This window comes from Tribolium madens, unplaced genomic scaffold, assembly GCF_015345945.1.
Source record: "Tribolium madens isolate multiple individuals breed KSU strain unplaced genomic scaffold, Tmad_KSU_1.1 Scaffold_3;HRSCAF=73;Tcas5.2_LG2, whole genome shotgun sequence".
Taxonomy (NCBI): Eukaryota; Metazoa; Arthropoda; class Insecta; order Coleoptera; family Tenebrionidae; genus Tribolium; species Tribolium madens.
The window spans coordinates 12,450,933-12,475,289 of record NW_025401006.1 but is presented as its reverse complement, the minus strand read 5'-3'; the positions used below and the strand labels follow the sequence as shown (position 1 = coordinate 12,475,289).

Genomic DNA, 24,357 nt, shown 5'->3' with positions numbered 1-24,357 from the left:
AAAAAAATATTGCTTTGAGTAGTTTTTTGTACACACAGATATTTTTTTTGTGCATAAAAACTTTTACTATCAACATTCAATGCAAATTATTTTGATAGGGAAGAAGATAAATGCAAGAAAAATTTTGGATACGGAATTTGTTTGGCATTTAAATTGTCATAACGAATTATTTTAGTGGTGAATATTTGCTCGTAATATTGACATTTCTAACCTTGACTATGGTTGGAAAGTGTCCTATTACTGACCTACTATTACCTACCTCGTTTTCCTGTCACTCGATCGAGAAGCCAAATTTACTTTTTTCACGAAAATTAAAGATGTGGTTGTGAATAAAATTGTATACTAACCTCGGTGGCAAGTTTAATTTCTAATCTCTCGATAGAAATGAAACACTTTCCACCAAGTATGCAATATACTATTAATAAATGTCAAAACATCTCTTTTAGAGGGGCTTATAGTTAGAAGCTAGTTACGTTATGATTAACGCTTGCAAGCTTTAATTTACTTTTTTATATTTTTAAGTATCAACTGATATTTTTTCTTTAGGTACATTGGTGAAATCCACTGGGACCGCCGAAGACAGAGTCGCTTTGAGCGCCCATCGCAACCCATGGCAAACCCCATTATAACTGTTACAGAGCACTCACCAACCCCATCACCGGATTACCTCAAAAGACAGGTTTGGGAGACCATGAAATTTCATTTTGACTAATTTGGGGATCAATAGGGATCCATGGATAGTCAATTAGACGCTGCTAGTTTATCTGGGAGTAAATTAGGGAACTGGTTTGAGAGAAAAGCAAGTCTCACGCGTTCCCAAACCGATTCCAATATCACTTATGCTGGTGAAGATATCCCAGAAGCTCCAGGTTCTGCATGCTACATCACCAAAGAAGGTGATATTGATTTCCAAGTTGTCCTCAAAGTGAGTATTAAACACAAGATTTTTTTTGATTGTGATTTATATCAAAAGGCGGTTCATGCAACATCTCTGCGTGAAAATTCGACTTGCACGTTGCGAGTTCTTGAAGTTATATTAAATCTAATCGAACTTTTGATGGACATTGGAGTTTTGAAACAATGTTTAAGAAATGAAATAAGTGGGAGTGCTTCTGGACAAGCTACCAGTCCAGGAAAAAAAGTACCACCAAGTACCACATATGCCTCGTTGGGTGGAGAAGTAGAAAAATCAACGAAACCAATGACGGCCCATAGAATAATCATGAATGTTATAATAAAGTAATATCTGTTATTTCTTACATAATAAATGAAACGTTATTTAATAGGGTTCTTAAACACTTGGGTTGTCCACATGGGTGTGCTGATGGACAAAGAGGACCAGCAGCGGAATTTTTAAGAACCCAATGCCAAAACATTCTAGCTAAACTGAACCGAGCAAGTGGAAAACAATTTAAAACTTTCTTAAGAGATTATGTTAAAAATCAAACAATTCCTGATATTTTAGACTTCTTTCATTCTTACGTCGGCTATTGCATCGATCCAAGCTCTTTGTTGTCTCCATTGAGTAAGTCAACAGGCCACAAAGACGTTAAATGTAACAAATCTACTCTTACCTCAAAAACTTGACACAACTATTCCTTTTTTCAATATCACAAGGTACAAAACACCCTTCTCCAGAGGCGGATTTACCACTGGATGCAAAAAACTCGCCTTTTTAATAAAGGGAAAAAACTATTCACCAGTTGAACTAGTTGAAGAGCTGGTAATATCTCGAAAAACCCTTATTTAGGAAGTTGGTCCGGACCCGAAAAATGTCTTTTTGTCAAAATTATGTACTTCAATGAGCATAGATTATAACGTATACATTAAATTGTGATTATAATAAACAAGCTTGCTCAAATTATTAATTACAAATACATAAATTTATTTAAGAAAGGTATTTTGCAAGTATACAGTATGTTCCCGGATTGAGTTTAAAAGAAGGAAAAAAATTTATTTTTGATTTTTTGCCAAAACTGCAAAGGAAAAACATTTTTAGCTTGACTTGACTTTTAGGGTTTTTTTATCTACAGCTTTCAAACATCAAGATTGTAGGACTAGTTTTAAATGCCAGAATTTTTTAATAAACTGAATTTTACCAATTTCTATCAAGTTATTTCTTTATAATCAAAATTCTGAACTTAATAATAGATTTTATAATAGCCAGTCAAAAGGAAACAAATTTTTACCTTTGATTTTACGCCAAAAAAGCAAAGGAAATACTTTTTTTTTCTATAGCAGATGTTAAACTATTTCTTTAAAAACTTTTTTGAATAGATAAAGTAACACTTTAACAGCAAGGGTTGTTTTTGCTTTATCTAAAACGAGCAAATCTGTAATTAAAACTTCATTATTCTGGCTCAGTGTAAAGAAAAGTTAATTTTTTTCTTACTTTTGGACTTGTAATAATAATCTTTCTTTGCTATTCAAGTCCCATCACATTGGCGATTTTATTTTTTGACAACGATGTCACTTTGACAATTAATTAGTTAATTGAATAATGATTGTTTTTGTTAAAAATGACTGTTTTTTAGAAGCTGTTTTTTTGACTTGCCATTTATTAAAATTATGTTTTTTTACAAACATTTTTGTTATTTAACTCATCTGTCAAAACGACATCGTTGTCAAAAAAATAAAACGACAATGTGATGGGATTTAAAACGTAGAGAAAAAATTACACTATTTTGCACGATTTTTATACCTTAGACGAAAGTTATAACTTCTTATAGATTTTGAGGCACTGAGTTCAAAAAGACTATTTAAAAAAGTTCACCACGTTACGTTTAAGAAATATATAATTAACAAAAATACAAAAACCGACAAAAAACATATTAAAAGTTATTTTACTTGGTATTATTATACTTTTTGGATCAGTTTTCTTTATAAGAATCCAACAGTAATCTACTAACATATTTTTATCCCAAAAACCTTCGTGTCGATCTTTGAAAACCCTTCAGATCTTGATGAAAACGCTCGTCTTGTTTGTCACTCATGCTCCCTAAATTTTTGGAAAAGAAGTCCAAATGCGAGTAAAATGGTTTTAAGACCTATTTAGACCCACATTGTAATAATTTTGCAATACTTCAGCAACAATTTGAATTTAAATAAACTTTAAATCGCAGCCATTGTGCAGAAAGTAGGAAAATTATCGTCTGTAACAAAAAAAGTGAGACGTAATAGAAAAATTTAACAATTATTTTTGTTTAATTAAAGATAAGTTAACATAAAAATAATAATTCGATTAAAGGTATATTAAACTGTTATTGTTTGTACACTATAGTGTTATTAGTTATTACAAGCTCAAAATCAAGAGAAAAATTAAATATTCTTCCACTGAGTGAAAATAATGAACTTTTAAAATTACAGACTTACTGGTTTCAGGTGAAGCAAAAAATGTTTTTCTTTTGCAGTGTTAGTGTAAAATAAAAAAATCCGGAGACATACTGATAATATTAGTTATTATTATTATTATGGCGTTAAATTTACCACTTTGGGTTTTTTGCTTTGTTTAGAAGTAATAAAAATAAATATAAAAAACGGAAGAAACTATTTGTTAATAAAATTAAAAGTAAGTCAGAAAATTTTTGTTAAGGTAAGTTTAGGTTTTTTGAATTCGGGATAAGTGAACTTTTAATTATAATTGTTCAAAATAAGGTTTTATTAATCATAATTGCAGGACACCTATTAATACATGGGCATGCATTTTTTTCTCTAAAATTTGCTTGGTGTCATTTTGCAAATTATTCACCATTTAATAATCTATACTCATTGAAGAAATTTTCAGAAAAAGACCGTTTTGAAGAAACAAAGCGCAGTTTGAGCAGAAAGTTAGACTGGTGAAAAAGTTTTTCCCCCGGGTGTACCTTAATTTTTCCTGTGTGTAAATCCGCCACTGATTTTAACTTAACTTCACTCACCTTGTAAGACTAGTGTTTGTGCTATGCTGTGCTCCATCGAGGACTGGTCTCGTTTTCCCAACTTTTTGCTTCCGATTTTATGGCTAGAGTAGAATAGAGCTTTGAAAAATGACAACACCAGCTTGTACACTCATTGCCTTTGGTAAAAATGTAAAATAGGCGCAAAAATGCGTGTGCAAAGGTTCAGATCACTCTTTCAAAGCTATCAATTTTCGTTCAGACCAGAAGCGGGGCTCTAGCAGGTCGCCTGACACGGTATCGCAAGGTGGTTATGGAACGAACTTTGACACAGGCGTAGGTGGTGGAGGAATGCGAGGGGTTGAAGGCCAAATCATGACACATGTTTTCAAACCATTGGTCACTAGGTTTGTTAGTTCGGCGAAAGAACTGAAAACGCCTGAAAATTTGGTAAAAACTCTACAATCAAAATTCTGGTTTTTAGTTAAGATTGTAGGGAATATACTGTGAAGTGCGGCAACTTATGACCTATGTCAAAGAAGGACATGGTAGCGTTTTCAGAAGAGTTGCTTTGAGTGCACTCATTGATACTGCAGATAGGCCAAGCAAAAAAGAACCAAATACGCAAACAACTCGTGTTATACGGTATCCACTTTGAATTTTTCGTTCCTTGTTTTTAATAAACCTTTCAAGGCATATGCACTACTCGGAAATGGAAGATCAAGCAGATATTCCAACCGATACCTCATATATTGATGAAAAAGGGGTTCGAAAGCTTCTGTTCAAAAAACGAAGCACTTCTTCAACTTGCGCGGTATAACTTCCTCTCGAATTAAAACAACTTCATTTAATTCTTTGTAGAGTTTATTGGAAACTGAAGCTGAAGAATTGTCTAAAATTAGCCAAAGTCCTTTAGGCAACATCCGCAAACGCCATATTCTAACTCCACGTCAAAGTGAGAAAGCTCTTGGTATTTCAGAACCAGTCTCCAAGACCAAATCCAAATCTAAACTCGGTGGAATTGGTACAAAAACAGCTCTGATTGTGCACAACTCTAATAAAAATTTTCTAGTAAATTGGTTCAAAAAAAGTGATCAAACATCTCTAGACAACAACGAAAACCTTGATAATGGCGATTCTGGAACTGATACTGCAAGCTTTATACGCCAACCATCGAAATACTACCCGAATAAAAGCGGAAAAAGGTTGCGATTCTCATTTTTGAAGCAATTCTAACGGTTTTTTTGCAGCAATGTTGGGCAAACCCTCCAAAAAGCCAAAAGACGCGTCGAAGACCGTTTCAACAAATACGTGTTGAAAAAAGGTAAGAAGAAAGATGGTAGTACCGAAGAGTCATCAGGTGGCTGTAAGTGCAACAAAAATTTGATTCAAAAATCAAACTCGATTTTTTTAGACCACAGTCGTAGGAACTCAGTCGAAATGGGGGAATCTTCCCGGGAATCAGAATTTGTTGTTTTCAAAGAACGAAAATTGGTAGCAACTGCGCCCGTATATCAGGGAGCTTTACGATTATCCTTTTTGCTTGAAACTTGCCCTCCAGGATCAGTACCAGATGCTTATCTTCTTGCCTCAATGTTAGACTTGGTATTGATTTCTTTGCTCCAGAATTGATAAAATAATGAGATGTTTTAGCCTCACTCTACTGTTGTTGCAAGAGCAACTTTGTTCCTCGAATGCGCTTATTTCGTCCACTGTTGCAATAAAGGCCAATGGCCATCTTGGATGAAACTCAACTTTCCAATGTTTCGTCCTTCTGGTCCACTGCCACCTCGTGGTCCCACCACGGGTATCAGGAGATCGCATATTATGCAAAAAGCAGCAGGAAAAATGTTTTACCAATGGGCTGAAGTTCTAGGGCAACGTCTTGAAGAGATTATCAATGAGGATAAGCAATTGGAACCACAAGTTGCAGCAATGGTGTTAGATGAACAAAAACAGAGGGAACTTTTAATGCAAGATGAAGAGGAAGATTTTCTAGATGAAGCGAGTATTAATACGTATGGTTCAAGTTGTCCCATGGCTCTTCGGCTTATTGCCTGCATTCTACTACACGAAATTACTGGTTTTCTTAGGGAGACTTACCAAACATTACCGAAATCTTCACGAATGACGGGGAAGGAGCGACCAGTCCCCTGGGAACGGTACTACAGCAAAGAGGCAAATCGCAGGTGGAGCATGGCATTGTCGTCTATGGGACACTCGCAGACTTCTGCCCAAAGTCTTCAGTCAATCGCTGGTGACAGAGACTCAGGTAGTAATTTAGCTAATTTACCTTTTTTTGTGTGTTCCATTTGTAAAGATGAAAGAATTAAGAAGTGAAATACCTTAAAAATTTTTATCGAACTACATATTTATTGATTTTGCATCTAAGACGTTTAAAAGTATGTTTTTTTTTTAACAAAAATCTTCATTTTTCATTATTACAAATGCAATAAAAAACTGTTATACCCTTAAAATTTTTACTTTCTTCCTTGAACTAGAAAAAAAATTTCCTGTCCCAATTCAAAAAGAAAATGTTCTAGCTTTTTAGATAGGCAATTTAAGAATTTATTAGATACAAAAACTAAAAATAGYGTGTTCTGTTTAAAGTATTWAYGTTTTAACAAAATTTTTCATCATTACAAATGCAATAAAAAATTATTGTATCTTTAAAATTTTCACCTTCTTCCTTGCAGTAGAAAAAAATTTTCCTGTCTCAGTTTAAAAAAAAATGTTCTAGCTTTTTAAATAAACAATTTTCATTATTACAAATGCAATAAAAAATTGTTGTAGATACCTTCAAATTGTTACTTTCTTCCTTGCGGTAGAAAAAATTTTTCCTGTTCCAGTTAAAAAAAAATGTTTTAGCTTTTAAATAGACTATTTAAGAATCTATTAGATACAAAAACGAAAAATAGGGTGTTCTGTTTAAACTATTTAGGTTTTAACAAAATTTTTCATCATTACATATGCAATAAAAAACTTTTGTAGATACCTTAAAATTTTTACTTTCTTCGTTGCTGTAGAAATTTTTTTTTCTGTCCCAGTTTAAAAAAAATGTTCTAGCTTTTTAAATAGACAATTTAAGAATCTATTAGATACAAAAACCAAAATTAGGGGGTTCTGTTTAAATTATTTAGATTTTAACAAAATTTTTCATCATTACAAATGCAATAAAAAACTTTTGTAGATACCTTAAAATTTTTACTTTCTTCCTTGCAGTAGAAAATTTTTTTTTCTGTCCCAGTTTAAAAAAAATGTTCTAGCTTTTTAAATAGACAATTTTCATTATTACAAATGCAATAAAAAATTGTTGTAGATACCTTCAAATTGTTACTTTCTTCCTTGCGGTAAAAAATTTTTTTCCTGTTCCAGTTAAAAAAAAATGTTTTAGCTTTTTAAATAGACAATTTAAGAATCTATTAGATACAAAAACGAAAAATAGGGTGTTCTGTTTAAACTATTTAGGTTTTAACAAAATTTTACATCATTACATATGCAATAAAAAACTTTTGTAGATACCTTAAAATTTTTACTTTCTTCCTTGCAGTAGAAAATTTTTTTTTCTGTCCCAGTTTAAAAAAAATGTTCTAGCTTTTTAAATAGACAATTTTCATTATTACAAATGCAATAAAAAATTGTTGTAGATACCTTCAAATTGTTACTTTCTTCCTTGCGGTAAAAAATTTTTTTCCTGTTCCAGTTAAAAAAAAATGTTTTAGCTTTTTAAATAGACAATTTAAGAATCTATTAGATACAAAAACGAAAAATAGGGTGTTCTGTTTAAACTATTTTAAACAGTTTTAACAAAATTCTTCATTTTTCGTCATTATAAATGCAATAAAAAACTATTTGTGATTCCCTTAAAATTTTTACTTTCTTCCTTGCGGTAGAAAAATTTTTTTTCTGTCCCAGTTAAAAAAAATGTTCTAGCTTTTTAAATAGACAATTTAAGAATCTATTAGATACAAAAACGAAAAATAGGGTGTTCTGTTTAAACTATTTAGGTCTTAACAAAATTTTTCATCATTACAAATGCAATGAAAAACTGTTGTAGATACCTTAAAATTTTTACTTTCTTCTTTCCGGTGGAAAAAAAATTTCTGTCTCAGTTTTTAAAAAAATGTTCTAGCTTTTTAAATCGACAATTTAAGAATCTATTAGATAGAAAAACGAAAAATAGGGTGTTCTGTTTAAACTATTTAGATTTTAACAAAATTTTTCATCATTACAAATGCAATAAAAAACTTTTGTAGATACCTTAAAATTTGTACTTTCTTCCTTGCGGTAGAAAAAAATTTTTTTTGTCCCAGTTTAAAAAAAAATGTTCTAGCTTTTTAAATAGACAATTTAAGAATCTATTAGATACAAAAACGAAAAATAGGGTGTTCTGTTTAAACGATTTAGGTCTTAACAAAATTTTTTATCATTACAAATGCAATGAAAAACTGTTGTAGATACCTTAAAATTTTTACTTTCTTCTTTCCGGTGGAAAAAAAATTTTCTGTCTCAGTTTAAAAAATTTTTTTCTAGCTTTCTAAATAGACAATTTAAGAATCTATTAGATACAAAAACGAAAAATATTGTGTTCTGTTTAAACTATTGTATTGTAACTTATTTGGTTTGTAAATAATTTCAGGCGATGCACTAGATTAGTATCAATGTCATATAATTTTTTTTCTAACATGATAACTTCACCAATTCGCTGGGACACCATGTATATTGACTCTTTAATTTTTGTAAAAGCTTACCCTATCCCCGCTTTTTCTTATGAGGGGCGCATTATTTTTAGTAGCCCAAAGGTGTCCCTGTCTCTTAGTTCCATTTTTTCTTGCTTAGGTCAAGCTGAGCGTAAAATCAGTTTCGTACTACACGAACCTGACAACGAATCTGAAGGAAGCAGTAACACAACTGTTACAATGCAGGTAAAATCTCACTTTTAATAACAATACACACAAAAACATCACAATTAGACACAAGTAGAAAAACACGTTTTTGTAAAATGCCAATAGGCAATGATGCAGGGTGAAGAGGGTAAGCGTATTGGTGGCCAACCTCCACGTCCTTACTTACTTCGAAGAGGCACTGCAGCCCCAACTGGAGGTTCCTTCAAAAGAAGGAGTTTGAAACTGAGACGTGGTACCAAAGAAGGGAAAGATATGGAAATTGAATGTGAGACAAAAATTTGGTGTTGGACCAAATAAGTTTTTTTTTCTAGGGAGGATTCCAGAAACGGTGAAAAGGACTGATTCAATTCAATCCAAAAGAAAAGTTAGTTCCTTATCTGACAGGAGTGATACTTCTGAACCAGGAATGCCAGGGGAGGCAAGCGGGGAAGAGTCTCCAGGGGTGCTTAGCGATGATCAACCCCCAGAAAGTCCAAGTGACAGTAACGATACTGATGACACCACGAAAAATATGCCTTGGATGAAGGCAAGTCCCAATCCCAGTTTCAATTTTTTTATTTGTTTTCCATTAGATTATGGTCCAAGTTTCAAATTCGTTTTATTATTTTTGCACGCACCAAAATTTTTGCCATCCATTTTGCTATCGACGTGTCATGAGAGCTTGTAGTCGGCTTGTGAAAGCAGTCAGGAAAGTCTACGGAGAAGAATTTGGGGTTTTAGATGATAAACTCAACATGGATTTTGGTGGCAAGAAAAAAGGGAAAAAAGACAAAAGTCATAATCGGAAAGTGTCCGATCAAACTAGCTCTCAAGTGTCTCCCATTCGGAGAAAAGACAGTGTGGGCAAAAAAGACAAGTATTTAACACAATTGGAACGAAACCCTTAATCAAAATGGAATTTTCAGGATTGAGAAAAATTTAGAAGGATCACAGTTGAGTAAATTAGCCTCGAAGGATTCATCCAGAGATATCGCAGATTCTGAAACTGGACAAGACTCCTCGAAGAGTAACAATGATGAAAAACCTTCAGAACCCCCTCCAATCTTGAAGTACATCAAAACACAAGTCAAAGATGCTTTCCACAGTCCTCTTGCTGTTCTACTCAAAGGAGCAGTAATTCTTTCTGAGGAACATTTCATTGAGATAATTCCAGTGGCTTGGGAACTTTTGCTTGAAACCAACCAAGAAGTAACAGCATGTGCTGCTTCTTTATTTATTTTAGCAGCGGTAAAAGCCCCTCAACCAGTGGCCGAAATTATGCAACATGGCCTCTCTCATCCAGAAGCAGCAGTTCGAATCAATGCAATTCTGAGGTTCCAAGTTTTGTGGAAAATGAGATACCAAGTGTGGCCAAGAATGGAGGAAAATGCCCACATTTTATTCAAAGTACCACCCCCAGGAATCGAGTTTACTCTCCCATCGCCAAAAATTGGAATTGAATCATTGGATGTTGTCGATTCCCCTTGGGAACTACTAGTGAAAACCAAAGTTGAAGAAGTTACCATCAATCAAGAACGACATGTATGTTGTATGAAAAGAATGGACTTGTTAATGCAAAATTTTTGCAGAGATCTTTGGTGACTGCTACAAAAACGCGCAAAAAACAACAAACTGAACTTATAAAAATGGCCTTGCAAGCACAAGATGATAAAAAGCGAGAAGAGAGGGAGAATTTTTTGATAACGACAATTCCCATCACGATTCAAGCTGCACATGAACCAAGTCTTTATCACACGAGTGAAGAACACGATGAAGGTTTGTGGTGTTTTGATTTTTTCAATGTTGAGAATGTTTTGTCTTAGCTGATGATGAGCAAGCTGAAGGACAAACACGAAACACAGTCCATCATCTACATTCAGCTCATTCTCTTTTCCCTTCTTGTTTATGTTCAGCAGTTGTTCAAATAATCACTTTACTTGATGACGCGGCTGTTTCTGCAGACGGTAATGCAGTTTATGAAGTTGCTTACCAAGTATTTTTTCAGTGAGTTAGGTTTCAACATTTCATGAGTGATTTCTAGGTCATTTGGTGTTGTTTAGTCGAAGACAGTGCTTTATTTCTAAGATATATACTAGAACGTCTAACACGAGAGAAACAAGAACAAATGTTTAAAATTTTACGGCATGTCATTAGATTTATTCCAAAATTGCCACAACAGGCAGCTTTTGCATTATACAATTACATCATTGGATATGTGATGTTTTATGTGAGGAGTCCTCACGAAGATGGTCAAATGTTAATAGGAGCAGCTTTATCACTCTTATGGATGGTTGTTCATAGTGTTCAAGGAATCATGTTCAAAGATTTGAAGCAAATCCTGAGAAAGGAACAATGTGATGCTTCTATTTTACTCACAGCTAATGTTCCATCTGCTAAGAAAATTATTGTTCATGGGCCTCAAGATCCAGATGCGGGTGGAATTCCCTCCCAATTCCCGATTCAAGAAGATACACAATTTTGTCAAATTCTAAGAGAAGCTTTGGACTTTTTTGGAATTGATGATAATCGACATAAAGAATTCTTTTTAGTGGACTACAAAACACGTATTTTGTAACCCAAACACAAATTTTCAGAAATTTTGATCAATTTTTGTAGACCAAATACGAAATCCATCTTCCTACGTTCGTGATTATTACTTTTTTAAACGATCGCAGTACCCACAGCTAGAATTAATCCACATGAAGCCTGAGGATGCTTTTAACGCTTTGCAAAAACAAGAGCTTTTGCACAAATTTGTTGAAATCGGTAAAGTTCTTCTCACTTGGGCCATCTTGAAAAACGTGGATATGGTGGTTCAAAGAGTTGTGTTTCTTCACGAGGAGTTAATGAAACTTCCGTCATTTCCTCGAAAAGCTCTCGAGTCTGATTTGGACCTCTACAAGGGAGGAACACTCGGGAAGGAGCTTTTAGGGTTAGATGTCCTCCACAAGTTTATGTGGGTGCGACTTATTGCCAGGATGTTTGAGGCAATGGCTGGGAATTTTGCCTATTCTGGTGATATTCACCTCTTCCTCAATGTTTTAAACGGTTCTGTGATACTACATTCGGAAGATGCGTGCATTTTGCGATATGTAATGGCAACTTACATCAATGCGGCGTTTCACTTTAAAAATATTTTCTCAACTAATGGGTAAATTTGCAAAAAAATACTTAGAAATGAATGATGTTGTAATTTTCAGTTATTTACTGATTATGCCAACATTGTTGAAAATCTACTCTAACCACCAAACAAATAAATTGGTGACTACCACAGTTGAATATGCGGTAAAGCAGTTTTATTTAATGAATCGGAAGCCTTTTATTTTGCAAATGTTTGGTTCCGTTTCTGCAATGCTCGATACTGACGAAGAGGGAACTTTCGGAGACGCACATAAAGTAGATTTTGAACAAACAAAAAACTAAACTTAACTCTATATTCTAGATACAGTCAAGCTGTCTTTTCAATCTTTTGCTAAGTTTAGAAACACCATCACCAGATCCTCTAAACATCGCTGAATTAGTCAAAGAAGATAAGCCTTTAAAAGCAATCGATTTCTGTTATCATGACGAAAATGAAATGGTGACGATTCTAGACTGTATATCGTTATGTGTGATGGTGGTTTCTTACTCATCTGAAAGTGTGAGAGGATACCAAATGCTGGTAAGTCTAAAATTTACGATTTTAGATTGTATCCACGTTTTTAAAGATAATTTTGGAAGCTATTTTGCCGTGTTATGTACAACATATTCAACTACCGTCATACAACAAAGAAGGAAAGACCGAGAAAGAGATAATCAATCAACTTGCTGTTTCTATCAAGACTTTAGTCAACAATTGTGAAGCATTGACAAAGTAAGAGTCACAGTTTCTGGAACATTTTCACCATAGAATTTTCCAGGAGTTACAATGGACCTTATCGGTCAAGTCCAGAACACAAGGGTTCCAGTCAAAGAAACTACAGTCGAGGTCCTTACTCTCCAGGGTTTGATTTCGAGGACGAATCACATTCGAAATTTATGAGTGAGCATTCGAGAGCTAAAAGTATGTATGAACATGATGTGGAAGACTCGGAGGTTCTTAGAGCGGAATATAGAAGACCACGAGATGTTCTTCTTTCACTTGTGGGAGAGTTTATGTGTAGGGCAACTGCAAGGTTAATTGAACTAAACAAGAGAAATAACCAAGAAGGAAAAAGCATCGAACTTCTTGATATAAGATCGCACATTGTAAATTTTTCTTTTGTAATTTTGTAACCTGATTGTTGTTTCCAGCGACTTGCTGATATTGCTCACACTTTATTGAAAGTTTCCCCATATGATCCTGAATCCATGGGTTGTAGAGGTCTTCAGCACTACATGAGTTACATTCTACCGTCAACAGAATGGGCAAATGATGCCATGAGACCAGCACTAGTGACAATTCTCCGAAGACTAGACAAGGTTTTCCAGAAAATATCAAAAAAACCATCAATTCGGGTAAAAATTTGAGAAAATTGAAACTAGAAATAAATTTCTCTTTAGAGGAACACCGATTGGGATGCAGCTGCAGGTCTTTTGAAGGGAATTTACGACACCATGGTCAAGTACCCTTATATCATGCACTGGCAACATATTAAAGCACTGGTTAACACGTGTCAGGTATTAGAAAAGATTTTTGGGGTGTTAATTTTCTCTTAGTTTTTGATAGTCACTGATTGTTACCCCAATGAAGGTGTATCCTCAGCCACTGCAGCTCTGATGAGTCAAGCACCCCCACCCCATTTCTGTTCAATGGTGGTGCGATTGATAGCTCTCCAAATTCAAAGTACCACCGTAAGTTGTGATAACTCAAGGCGACAAAAAAAAATCATGTCGTGACAACTTGACAAATTTTATATCATTTTGTTCGTCTCAGTGAGACAAATCAATTGCACTAAAAAAATTTTTTAATTTTGAACAAAATATTTTTTTCTAATTTTAATGAATTTAAAATACTTTGACTTTAAAAAATTATTACTCAATAACTATTAGGCCGATTTTCTTCAAATAAAGGCCATTCTAAAGGGATGGCTTTGCCCTTTAGGATGATATAAAATTTGAAATTGAATATTTTCAAACTTTTCTTCGAACAGTGTTCGAAGAAGTCCGAAGTAAATCGAAGTAATCTAAGAAAAACCCTACGAGTAATTTTTTTCTTTGTCACCATCGTGTAGAGCATCTTTTTATTAGTAAGAATCCAAATTTTGAAAATAATATACCGAGTAGTTTTCAAAATATGATTTTTTGAAGTTAAGGTTTGCTATTCAGGTATTGCGCCATATAGGAGAAATGCATATTAATCTTACTTAAAATTGCATTTTTATAAAAGTATTTGTTTTAAGACTCTTCTTTTGCTTAAAAATGGTCAATTGCACCTTCTTTGTTCTAATTAGAATAAACAAAAACTGTTTGTTTACTTAAAACAAATAAATGGTATCTGCGTACTAATTAAAGCAAATAAAGAGTTTTTTTGTTATAAAAATGACCACTGATCATTGATCAAAGAGGATCTAGAAGTTTAAGACACGAGCCTTAAATATAAGAGCAAACCTTTTTCAAATCAAATCACTTTCCATTCAGATTTCGACTTGTTCACTTTGTTCTAGTTTTCTGAACTTTTTTTGAAAATGTTCTAAGCAAATGCTTTCTCATTACTTTCGAGTGATGTTAAATGCAATAAGTCACCTGATTTATTTTCTTGGTATATTCTACGATTAGCTTCAGTTAGCTTGTAGGTAGTAGATGTTGTGATAACAGTTGCACACGAAGCAACTGACTTATTACATTCAACATCAGTAGAAAGTGATGGGAAAGCATTTGCTGAGAACATTTTCAAAAAAAAGTTCAGAAAGCTAGAACAAAGTGAACAAGTTGGAATCTGAATGGAAAGTGATTTAATTTGAAAAGGATTTGTTCTTATATATAAAGCTAGTGCTTTAAACTTCTAAATCCTTTTTGCTCAATCATCAGTGATCATTTTGAGAACAAAAAAACTCTTTATTTGCTTTAATTAGTTCGCAGGTACTCTTTGTTTGTTTTAAGTAAATAAACAGTTTTTGTTTATTCTAATTAGAACAAAGAAGGTTCAATTGACCATTTTTAAGCAAAAGAAAAGTCTTAAAACAAATACTTTTATAAAAATGCAATTTTAAGTAAGATTAACATGCATTTCTCCTATATGGTGCAATACATGAATAGCAAACCTTAACTTCAAAAAATCATATCTTAAAAACTACTCGGTATATTATTTTAAAAATTTGGATTACAACTAATAAAGAGATGCTCTACACGATGGTAATAATGAAAAAACAATTACTTGTAGGGTTTTTCTTAGATGACTTTGATTTACTTCGAACTTCTTCGAACACTGTTCAAAGAAAAGTTTGCCAATATTCAATTTCAAATTTTATATCATCTTAAAGGGCAAAGCCATCCCTTTAGAATGGTCTTTATTTGAAGGAAATCGGCGTAATAGTTATTGAGTAATGATTTTTTAAAGTTAAAGTATTTTAAATTTATTTAAATTAGAAAAAAATTATTTTGTTCAAAGTGTGTGGACTTTTTAAAAAAAAATTTAATGCATTTAATTTGTATCACTGAGACGAGCAAAATGATATAAAATTTGTCAAGTTGTCACGACATGACTTTTTTTTGTCGCCTTGTGTAATAGTGAGGCACAAAATGATAATTTTTTTTAGGATAACTTTTCTCTTGAGCAAGTTTGTGGCGGAAGTTCCACTTTCGCCACTCAAGACAAAACAGAAAGCATGATAATGAATCTTATAATGCCGTTGTGTTTGCGTGTTGGTAGTGGTCGAAAGGGTACGTGAAAATGATTGAAAAAATTGTTACTTATCGGAAAAATTCCAGATGTTTCTGCTATGAAACAAAGTGATGTTAGTTTTGCCATAACTCTAGTATTACACGCAATGAGTCCTCCCAGTTCAAAATCAGTGGCATCCTCAGGTCCAAATTTAAAATCAACTTCGGAAATTCGAACTGGTAGTTTGACTTTTACAGGCACGAGGGACACCAAAACATCATCCAAAATTAACACTTCTTTGTACCAAGTCTCTTTTCTCGGTAATTACCTCAAGTGTGTGGTTTCAATTCTTGATTATTGCTTTTAGCGTTAAAAATCATGATGATTTGTTTCGAAGGGGAGCTAATAACGGTTTGGACGCGAATTGCTCGCACCATGAGAGAGTTGGGGAAAAGGAACGAAGCAGCAACGTTTCTGTGGGACTTTTTAGACTTTGTTGTCACTCATCGAACACCGTTATTTATTCTCATGCAACCGTTTATTTTCCAAAAGGTGTAGTTTTTTGTTTGGAAGGCCAAAAACCAATCGAGTTTCTTACAGTTGGCACAACCCCCAATCTCCGACTTTGAGCGAACAATCCACTCGAGGATTAGGGACAAAATTCGGGGTATTGGACTTCCGTTTCCTAAAAGTCGAGGAGCGCTACTTATGGAACTTGCACACGAAATGAAAGAACTTAAGGAAGAACTAGAAGATGGTACTTTTTCTAATCTAATAATAAAAAAATTATTTGTGTTTAGCTTCAGAAAATAGTGATCCAAAGAAGCAAGAAGTAAGTCAACCAACTGTTCAAATGACCAGTGAAACGAACCATGGACGCCACCAGAGACATTCCCTAATAGGGTTATTTACGGGAGATCATGGATCTAAAGGCTCCACAGATCATCCACATACCACACTTCCAGCAAAAGGTTGATTTTGCTAACACAAGGCGACAAAAAAAAGTCATGTCGTGACAACTTGACAAATTTTATATCATTTTGTTCGTCTCAGTGAGACAAATCAAATGCACTAAAAAAAATTACACTTTGAACTAAATAATTTTTTTCAAATTTAAATTAATTTAAAATACTTTAACTTTAAAAAATCATTACATCAAATAAAGACCATTCTAAAGGGATGGCTTTTAGGATGATATAAAATTTGAAATTGAATATTAGCAAATTTTTCTTCGAACAGGGTTCGAAGAAATTCGAAGTAAATCGAAATAATCTAAGAAAAACCCTACTTGTAATTTTTTTTCATCATTACCATCGTGTAGAGCATCTCTTTATTAGTTGTAATCCAAATTTTTAAAAGAATATACCGAGTAGTTTTCAAGATATGATTTTTTGAAGTTAAGGTTTGCTAATCAAGCATTGCTTCATATAGGAGAAATGCATGTTAATCTTACTTAAAATTGCAATTTTATAAAAGTATTTGTTTTAAGACTCTTCTTTTGTTTAAAAATGGTCAATTGCACCTTCTTTGTCCTAATTAGAATAAACAAAAACTGTTTGTTTACTTAAAACAAATAAATAGTACCTGCGTACTAATTAAAGTAAATAAAGAGTTTTTTTATTCTAAAAATGATTACTGATCATTGAGCAAAAAGGATCTAGCAGTTTAGAGCAGTAGCTTTAAATATAATAACAAATCTTTTTCAAATTAAATCACTTTCCATTCAGATTCCAACTTGTTCACTTTGTTCTAGCTTTCTGAATTTTTTTTTGAAAATGTTCTCAGCAAATGCTTTCTCATCAGTTTCTACTGATGTTGAATGCAATAAGTCAGCTGCTTCGTGTGCAACTGTTATCACCACAACTACTATCTACAAGCTAACTGAAGCTAATCGTAGAATGTACCAACAAAATAAATGAATTATTGTATTTAACATCACTAGAAAGTGATGAGAAAGCATTTGCTCAGAACATTTTCAAAAAAAGTTCAGAAAACTAGAACAAAATGAACAAGTCGAAATCTGAATGGAAAGTGATTTGATTTGAAAAAGATTTGCCCTTATATTTAAGGCTCGTGCCTTAAACTTCTAGATCCTCTTTGCTCAATGATCAGTGGTCATTTTTACAACAAAAAAACTCTTTATTTGCTTTAATTATTACGCAGGTACTCTTTGTTTGTTTTAAGTAAACAAACAGTTTTTGTTTATTATAATTAGAACAAAGAAGGTGCAATTGACCATTTTTAAGCAAAAGAAGAGTCTTAAAACAAATACTTTTATAAAAATGCAATTTTAAGTAAGATTAACATGCATTTCTCCTATATGGAGCAATGCTTGATTAGCAAACCTTTACTTCAAAATATCATATGTTGAAAACTACTTGGTATATTCTTTTGAAAATTTGGATTACACGATGGTAATAATAAAAAAAAATACTCGTAGGGTTTTTCGTAGATTTCGATTTATTTCGAACTTCTTCGAACACTGTTCGAAGAAAAGTTTGCCAATATTCAGTTTCAAATTTTATATCATCCTAAAAAGCAAAGCCATCCCTTTAGAATGGCCTTTATTTGAAGGAAATCGGCCTAATAGTTATTGCGTAATGATTTTTTTAAAGTTAAAGTATTTTAAATTCATTTAAATTAGAAAAAAAAAAATTAGTTAAAAAAAATTTTTTTTAGTGCATTTGATTTGTCTCACTGAGACGAATAAAATGATATAAAATTGTCAAGTTGTCACGACATGACTATTTTTCGGTCGCCTTGTGTAATAGGAAATTAACAGTTATTTTTTTCTTAGTTCCAGAATCGTCCACTAGCACTAGTCATGTGTCAACCCCCAAAGAGGCAGCAAGCGATGGACAGGATGCCAATGCTAATGGTACTTCCACTCCTTGTAATGCCCTAATTGGTAAATTAAAACAGTTTTTAAGACACTGACAGCATGTTTACCCTTTTCTTGTCCCTTTCTTCTAGTGGGTGTTCGATGTTTGCATGTTTCAGATCGTTCATCTCAAAGGTCATCTGTGAGTGACGACCATGGTGTCCAAATGCCTAAATCTGAATCCCTAATGTTCCATAAGGCTCATAAACTTCGTTTTGTGTCTTCTGTAGAGTTTAGACATTCTTCAGGTATCTAATTTTCAGTGTGTATTTCTTATTTCTGATTCTAAACCAAACCTAGGGGAAACTTCAACCACACCGTTGAGTCCTGGAAGTCCAGCTGATGACAGTTCTGGTGAAAATCACCCAAGTAAATCACGACTTCAACGCATTAAACCACAAAGCCGGAAAACTTTCAGATTAAGGAAAAGCCGGAAAAATAGTCGAGTCGAAGTATAATTTGACCAAAAGGTAAAGTTTTGTAATTAAACATCCACTTCCAGATCTCACACAGCAAGCTACAATCTGAGGAGACTCCTCCTCAACCTTATTCTCCAACACCACAACCAACTGAACCAAAAGAAGAACCACCAAATAACAATAACCAACAGCCTCAACAACAAATCTCCGATCAACACCGGTTGAGAATTTCCATGCGTGGTAAACCAACTGAGAGTTCTTGGGACGAAGATAGTGCCATTTCGCAGACTTCAAGCACTTCGGGGTATAGAGAATCTTATCCAGTTATGCATCTTAGGGAGAATTTGGAGTCAAGTCCCAAGTCGTTTCCACCACTGGCGTCCCCAGATATTCATGATTTGCCTTCCACAAGCAGCGCAACAACGACAAATTTGCAATGTGACAACAGTTCACCCGACTGTTCCTTGAACGAAAATGGGGAAAGAACCGCTTTGTTAAGTCACACGGAACGGTCTTCCTCGCAACATTCCTTGCTGATGGTGTTTGAGCAGCAAGATGAGACGACACTTATATAATTATCAATAGTAATATCTCGAGTGCATTTACAAAAAAAAAAAATATTTTGAGGAATTAAAAAAATATACAGGCTGTATTATGAAAAACGCTCTAAGCCATAACTCCATTATTTTTAAAGTTATGACAATACTTCTTAGAACAAAGTTGAACATTTTTTGTCATCTATCGCTTAGGATAGATGCTAAATTAATGCTGTTTTCTGTTTCACCGGAAATCACATCAACTTTATTTTTTTTAATGGAACGTCCTGTATATTTTACCACTTTTGGATTCTTTGTTTAATTGTCTTTTATCAAGTTTTAGTACCATTTGCCTAAAACTAACCGTTCGTGAGATATTCACCAAATAATGTATTTATTAAAGTAGGCAGTGGAAAACAATAATATCAAGTAATGTTGACAAATATTATTCCTTTGCATTTTCTCTTACTGTTTTTATACTTTTTAATGTTAATCATGGATGATAATGTGTTAACAGACCTATTTTGAATAAAATAAAAATTGTGGGAGTGCACTACGCTTTTACACTGGGTGATTTCTGATGAGAGACGTTCCAAATCGTCGAAAATTTAAGCGACTTAAAGAAAATTTGAGGATGTTTTGGGCTTTTAGAAAACCCAAATTAAAACATCTCCAATTTCAAAGAGATACAGAATTGAAGAAAATGCAAGAACATGAATTGAAGAAATTGCAAGTAACGTTGGCTTATCGCACGCAACTGTTCTAATTTGGGTTTTCTAAAAACCCCAAACATCCTCAATTTTTTTCAGGTCGACGAATTGGAACTTCTCTTATTGAAAACCGCCCAGTGTAAAGGCGTTGTGGTCTCCAACTATTTTTATTGCTTTCAAAATATTCTTGAATTATGTCTGTTAACACATTATCACCAGAACACCAAAAAATAATAAGAGAAAATGCAAAGTAATAATATTTGTCATCATTACTTAATATTATTGTTTCCCACTGCCTACTTTAATAAATTTTGAATTGATTCATATCTCACGAACGGTTGGTTTTAGGCATATGCTACTAAAACTTGTTAAAAGACAATTAATCAAAGAAGCCAAAAGTGCTAAAATATACAGGATGTTCCATTAAAAAAAATTAAGTTGATGTGATTTCCGGTGAAACAGAAAACAGCATTAATTTAGCATCTATCCCAAACGATAGATGACAAAAAATGTTCAACTTTGTTTTAAGAAGTATTGTCATAACTTTAAAAATAATGGAGTTATGGCTTGGGGCGTTTTTCATAATATTTCAGAAAAAAAATATATCAATCAAATCTTTTAAACTTCTAAAATTCATTAGCACACGAACTAATTAATTAATTTGAAACTGATTGTATGAATCTCAGAGATTCGAAAGATTTGATTGGCTTAAATTTTATGAGGGGAATAGTCAGTATTATTGAATAATAAAATCAAAATTTGCAACTGGTGGGCTTCTAAATATATTCCTGTGTAGCATTTATGTTAGAAATACGAGTCTACACTAACTTATACACTGGGTTGCGTTTTGTTTTTGGACATTTTCAAAGTAAAGAAAAAACGAATGTTTTTCTTTTTATGTTTTTTTATTTATCAAGTTTTTTTTGTTTATGTTTTCGTGTGTAGAGCTCAGAGCATAAGTGTATATGGTTATAAAAAAAATACTGTTAGCAAAGTTAACTTAAATTAAACGTTAACTAAATTCAATAGTATTTGTATCTCAATTTTTATTGGCTTAAAATTAAAAAAAAATACGATAATAATTTATAATATAATTAATATAATTTAATATAAAAATGTCTTTTAAAGTCTTCAAAGGTAATAAATATTTTGTCGCTTTGGGACTTCGTCTCGATTCGTATCGTTTCGGGTCGGTTCGGATTACTTTGGACCATTTCGAGTTGTTTCGGGCCTTTTAGAGTCACTTCGTGTCGCTTCGGGTCATTCCGTACACACTTGCAACTAAATACAACACAAATCTCAGAGCAATGCTCAAATATAAAAAATACCAATCGAAACTTTCTAAAATATCACGCTTTAAAAAAAACATTTGAATGATCACGGAAATACCGGCTTAAAAAATCTCCAGGTTTGCAACGAAATTTAAAACAAATTCTTAGAGAGAAAAATTCCACTGGTCAACAAATTTGAACAAATTTTCAGTAACGTTGATTAAACTACCTTCCACGTTTATGTTTTTTCACTCTGATTTCGAAAATTTTCACAAAAATGTTTCAACACGTATTATTCGTATGTTACCAACTTCGTTCTGACACCCATGTTAAAGCAAAAGAGTATTGAAAATAATTTAACTATTTAATTTATTTTATTATGAGCATACAATATTTTAAAAAACAAATTTTAGAATCATTAAAAAGTCATATATTACAATAAAAGAGTGAAATCTCAACATTTTCTTTTGTTAGGTACGTTACTGTCGCGTTTTGAAAAAGCTAACAGTAATCACCCATCATAGAAGTGTTCCAGCGGCCTTGATAGCGTTCTTTCATGATGTCTTTATTAATTAAATTATTGATAAAAAATGAAACAAATAAACGGTACGTGTTATCAAAAAACTAAAGGCATTTTGTTATTTAGGAAGTAAAAAACTACTATTGTCATCAATGTTACCAAACCCTTGTTGACCTGTGTTATCAATAGTAATATCCCAAGTGCATTTACAAAAACAATATTTTCATTATGAGGAATAAAAAAAAATATTTCACAAAAAAAATATGTCAATCAAATCTCCCAAATTTCTAAAATTCATCCAATCAGATTTGCGGTAATTTAGCACATGAATTAATTTGAATCTGATTGGATGAATCTCAGAGATTGAAAGATATGTTTGGCTTAAATTTTATGAGGGAAATAGTCAGTATTATTGAATAATAAAATCAAAATTTGCAACTGGTGGGATTCTAAATATATTCCTGTGTAGCCTTTGTGTTAGACATACGTATAAAAGACTCTACACTAATTTATACACTGAGTTGCGTTTGGTTTTTGAGCTTTTCAAAGTAAAGAAAAAATTAATGTTTTTCTTTTTATGTTTTTTTTTATTAATCATGTTTTTCTTATTTATGTTTTCTGTGTGTATAGCTCAGAGCATAAGTGTTAAAATATGAGTATTTGTTAATAAAAAAAATATTGTTAGCAAAATTAGTTTGGAATAAAATTAAACGTTAACTAAATTGAATAATATTATTGTACCTCAACTTTTATTGGCTTAGAATTAAAAAAAAATATGATAATAATTTACAAAACAATAAATCCATAAATCCACTTAAAAAGGAAGCTTTTTTAATATAAAAATGTCTTTTAAAGTGTTCAAAGGTAATATTATTGTCGCTTTGGGACTTTGCCTCGATTCGGGTCGGTTCGGATCACTTTGGAACATTTCGAGTTTTTCCGGGCCTTTTAGAGTCGCTTCGGGTCATTTCGTGCACACTTGCAAACATAATATAACACAAATCTCAGAGCAATGCAATGATGCCAGATTAGGAAATTTTTCACTAGTTCTAGGAATTTTTCTAACAAAAAGGGAAAAAGGAATTTTTTTCAATTTTTCTTAATAATCTATTCATTTTTACATATTCAGTGAAAATCTCAATTTTTTTCACACTGCTGGCACAGTTTCAAAAATTACAAAAATTTTTATTAAGAATATTGTAACTTCGACAAGGTAGCGCATTTGTATATGAGTTTCTGTAGTTGTGTAAAGACAAAAAAAAGAACAAGATAACTAAAAGCCTTTTGCGTTTTTCGCGTTTACTAATTATTGCAGTTCATTTAATGTTTTAGACGAATATTTAAAATTAATAAAATCCCATAATTTATAAGTATAAATAAAAATTAAGTAGGTATCTAAATATACACGTTTATTTGAATTTGTTTTAATTGACTTGTATTTTATTTTTTTATTTCTTTACTAAAATTTATTTTAATTTATTGTTATATTATTTATTTATTGTTTGTTGTTTGAAGTTAACACATTTTTATGTTGTATTTATATTATTATTACCTCAACAAAATAGGCCTATGAAATAGTATCTTTTTAATTTTTTAAGTAGTTTAGGAAATTTTAGGGAATTTAGAAGCTACAATCTAGGGACAAGCGCTTAATCTCATCTGGCATCACTGGAGCAATGCCTCAAATACCAATCGAAACTTTCTAAAATATTACGCTTTAAAAAACATTTGAATGATCACGGAAATACCGGCTTAAAAAATCTCCAGGTTTGCAACGAAATTCAAAACAAATTCTTAAAGAGAGAAATTCTCAAATAAAAATTACATTAATATTTATGAGACAATAAACTCACTTCAAAATTATTAATCTGAGGATAATTTTGAAAGAAATACATGGGATTTTTATCATTTTATTAAAAAATACTTGAGATAGTTGATTATAATCAGTTTTTAATCGTGAGTAAATCTCTAACGGGTCCAATCCCACCAGATTTGCCACGAATAGACGAATTGACAAAGACGAATAGACGATAGACGAATAGACGAATAGACGAATAGACGAATAGACGAATAGACGAATAGACGAATAGACGATAGACGAATAGACAATAGACGAATAGACGAATAGACGAATAGACGAATAGACGAATAGACGAATAGACGATAGACGAATAGACGAATAGACGAATAGACGATAGACAAATAGACGAATAGACGATAGACGAATAGACGATAGACGAATAGATGATAGACGAATAGACGATAGACGAATAGACGATAGACGAATAGACGATAGACGAATAGACGATAGACGAATAGACGGTAGACAAATAGACGAATAGACGAATAGACGAATAGACGAATAGACGAATAGACGATAGACGATAGACGAATAGACGATAGACGAATAGACGAATAGACGAATAGACGAATAGACGATAGACCGAATAGACGAATAGACGAATAGACGAATAGACG

General features: G+C 32.6%; 1 protein-coding gene across 1 annotated transcript in view; it reads left to right on the top strand.

Moving 5' to 3' along the window:
- LOC123008305 (protein unc-80 homolog) overlaps window positions 1–19,504 on the top strand; it is a 45,795-nt gene extending 26,291 nt beyond the window's left edge. Inside the window, exons 15-51 of the mRNA XM_044404094.1 lie at window positions 547–679; window positions 728–925; window positions 974–1,239; window positions 1,287–1,525; window positions 4,210–4,325; window positions 4,372–4,520; window positions 4,569–4,689; window positions 4,737–4,899; window positions 4,948–5,080; window positions 5,126–5,241; window positions 5,290–5,480; window positions 5,529–6,147; window positions 8,715–8,800; window positions 8,888–9,047; window positions 9,094–9,308; window positions 9,355–9,638; window positions 9,688–10,303; window positions 10,351–10,537; window positions 10,585–10,754; window positions 10,803–11,325; window positions 11,378–11,912; window positions 11,962–12,157; window positions 12,204–12,422; window positions 12,469–12,614; window positions 12,661–12,988; window positions 13,034–13,237; window positions 13,283–13,399; window positions 13,439–13,573; window positions 15,478–15,601; window positions 15,650–15,862; window positions 15,910–16,094; window positions 16,143–16,299; window positions 16,343–16,513; window positions 18,340–18,450; window positions 18,543–18,671; window positions 18,724–18,875; window positions 18,926–19,504. Of these exons, the coding sequence (XP_044260029.1) occupies window positions 547–679; window positions 728–925; window positions 974–1,239; window positions 1,287–1,525; window positions 4,210–4,325; window positions 4,372–4,520; window positions 4,569–4,689; window positions 4,737–4,899; window positions 4,948–5,080; window positions 5,126–5,241; window positions 5,290–5,480; window positions 5,529–6,147; window positions 8,715–8,800; window positions 8,888–9,047; window positions 9,094–9,308; window positions 9,355–9,638; window positions 9,688–10,303; window positions 10,351–10,537; window positions 10,585–10,754; window positions 10,803–11,325; window positions 11,378–11,912; window positions 11,962–12,157; window positions 12,204–12,422; window positions 12,469–12,614; window positions 12,661–12,988; window positions 13,034–13,237; window positions 13,283–13,399; window positions 13,439–13,573; window positions 15,478–15,601; window positions 15,650–15,862; window positions 15,910–16,094; window positions 16,143–16,299; window positions 16,343–16,513; window positions 18,340–18,450; window positions 18,543–18,671; window positions 18,724–18,875; window positions 18,926–19,417 (8,299 nt within the window). The 3' untranslated portion in view covers window positions 19,418–19,504. The remainder of the gene's footprint in view (window positions 1–546; window positions 680–727; window positions 926–973; window positions 1,240–1,286; window positions 1,526–4,209; window positions 4,326–4,371; window positions 4,521–4,568; window positions 4,690–4,736; window positions 4,900–4,947; window positions 5,081–5,125; window positions 5,242–5,289; window positions 5,481–5,528; window positions 6,148–8,714; window positions 8,801–8,887; window positions 9,048–9,093; window positions 9,309–9,354; window positions 9,639–9,687; window positions 10,304–10,350; window positions 10,538–10,584; window positions 10,755–10,802; window positions 11,326–11,377; window positions 11,913–11,961; window positions 12,158–12,203; window positions 12,423–12,468; window positions 12,615–12,660; window positions 12,989–13,033; window positions 13,238–13,282; window positions 13,400–13,438; window positions 13,574–15,477; window positions 15,602–15,649; window positions 15,863–15,909; window positions 16,095–16,142; window positions 16,300–16,342; window positions 16,514–18,339; window positions 18,451–18,542; window positions 18,672–18,723; window positions 18,876–18,925) is intronic.
- Window positions 19,505–24,357: the final 4,853 nt, after the last annotated feature.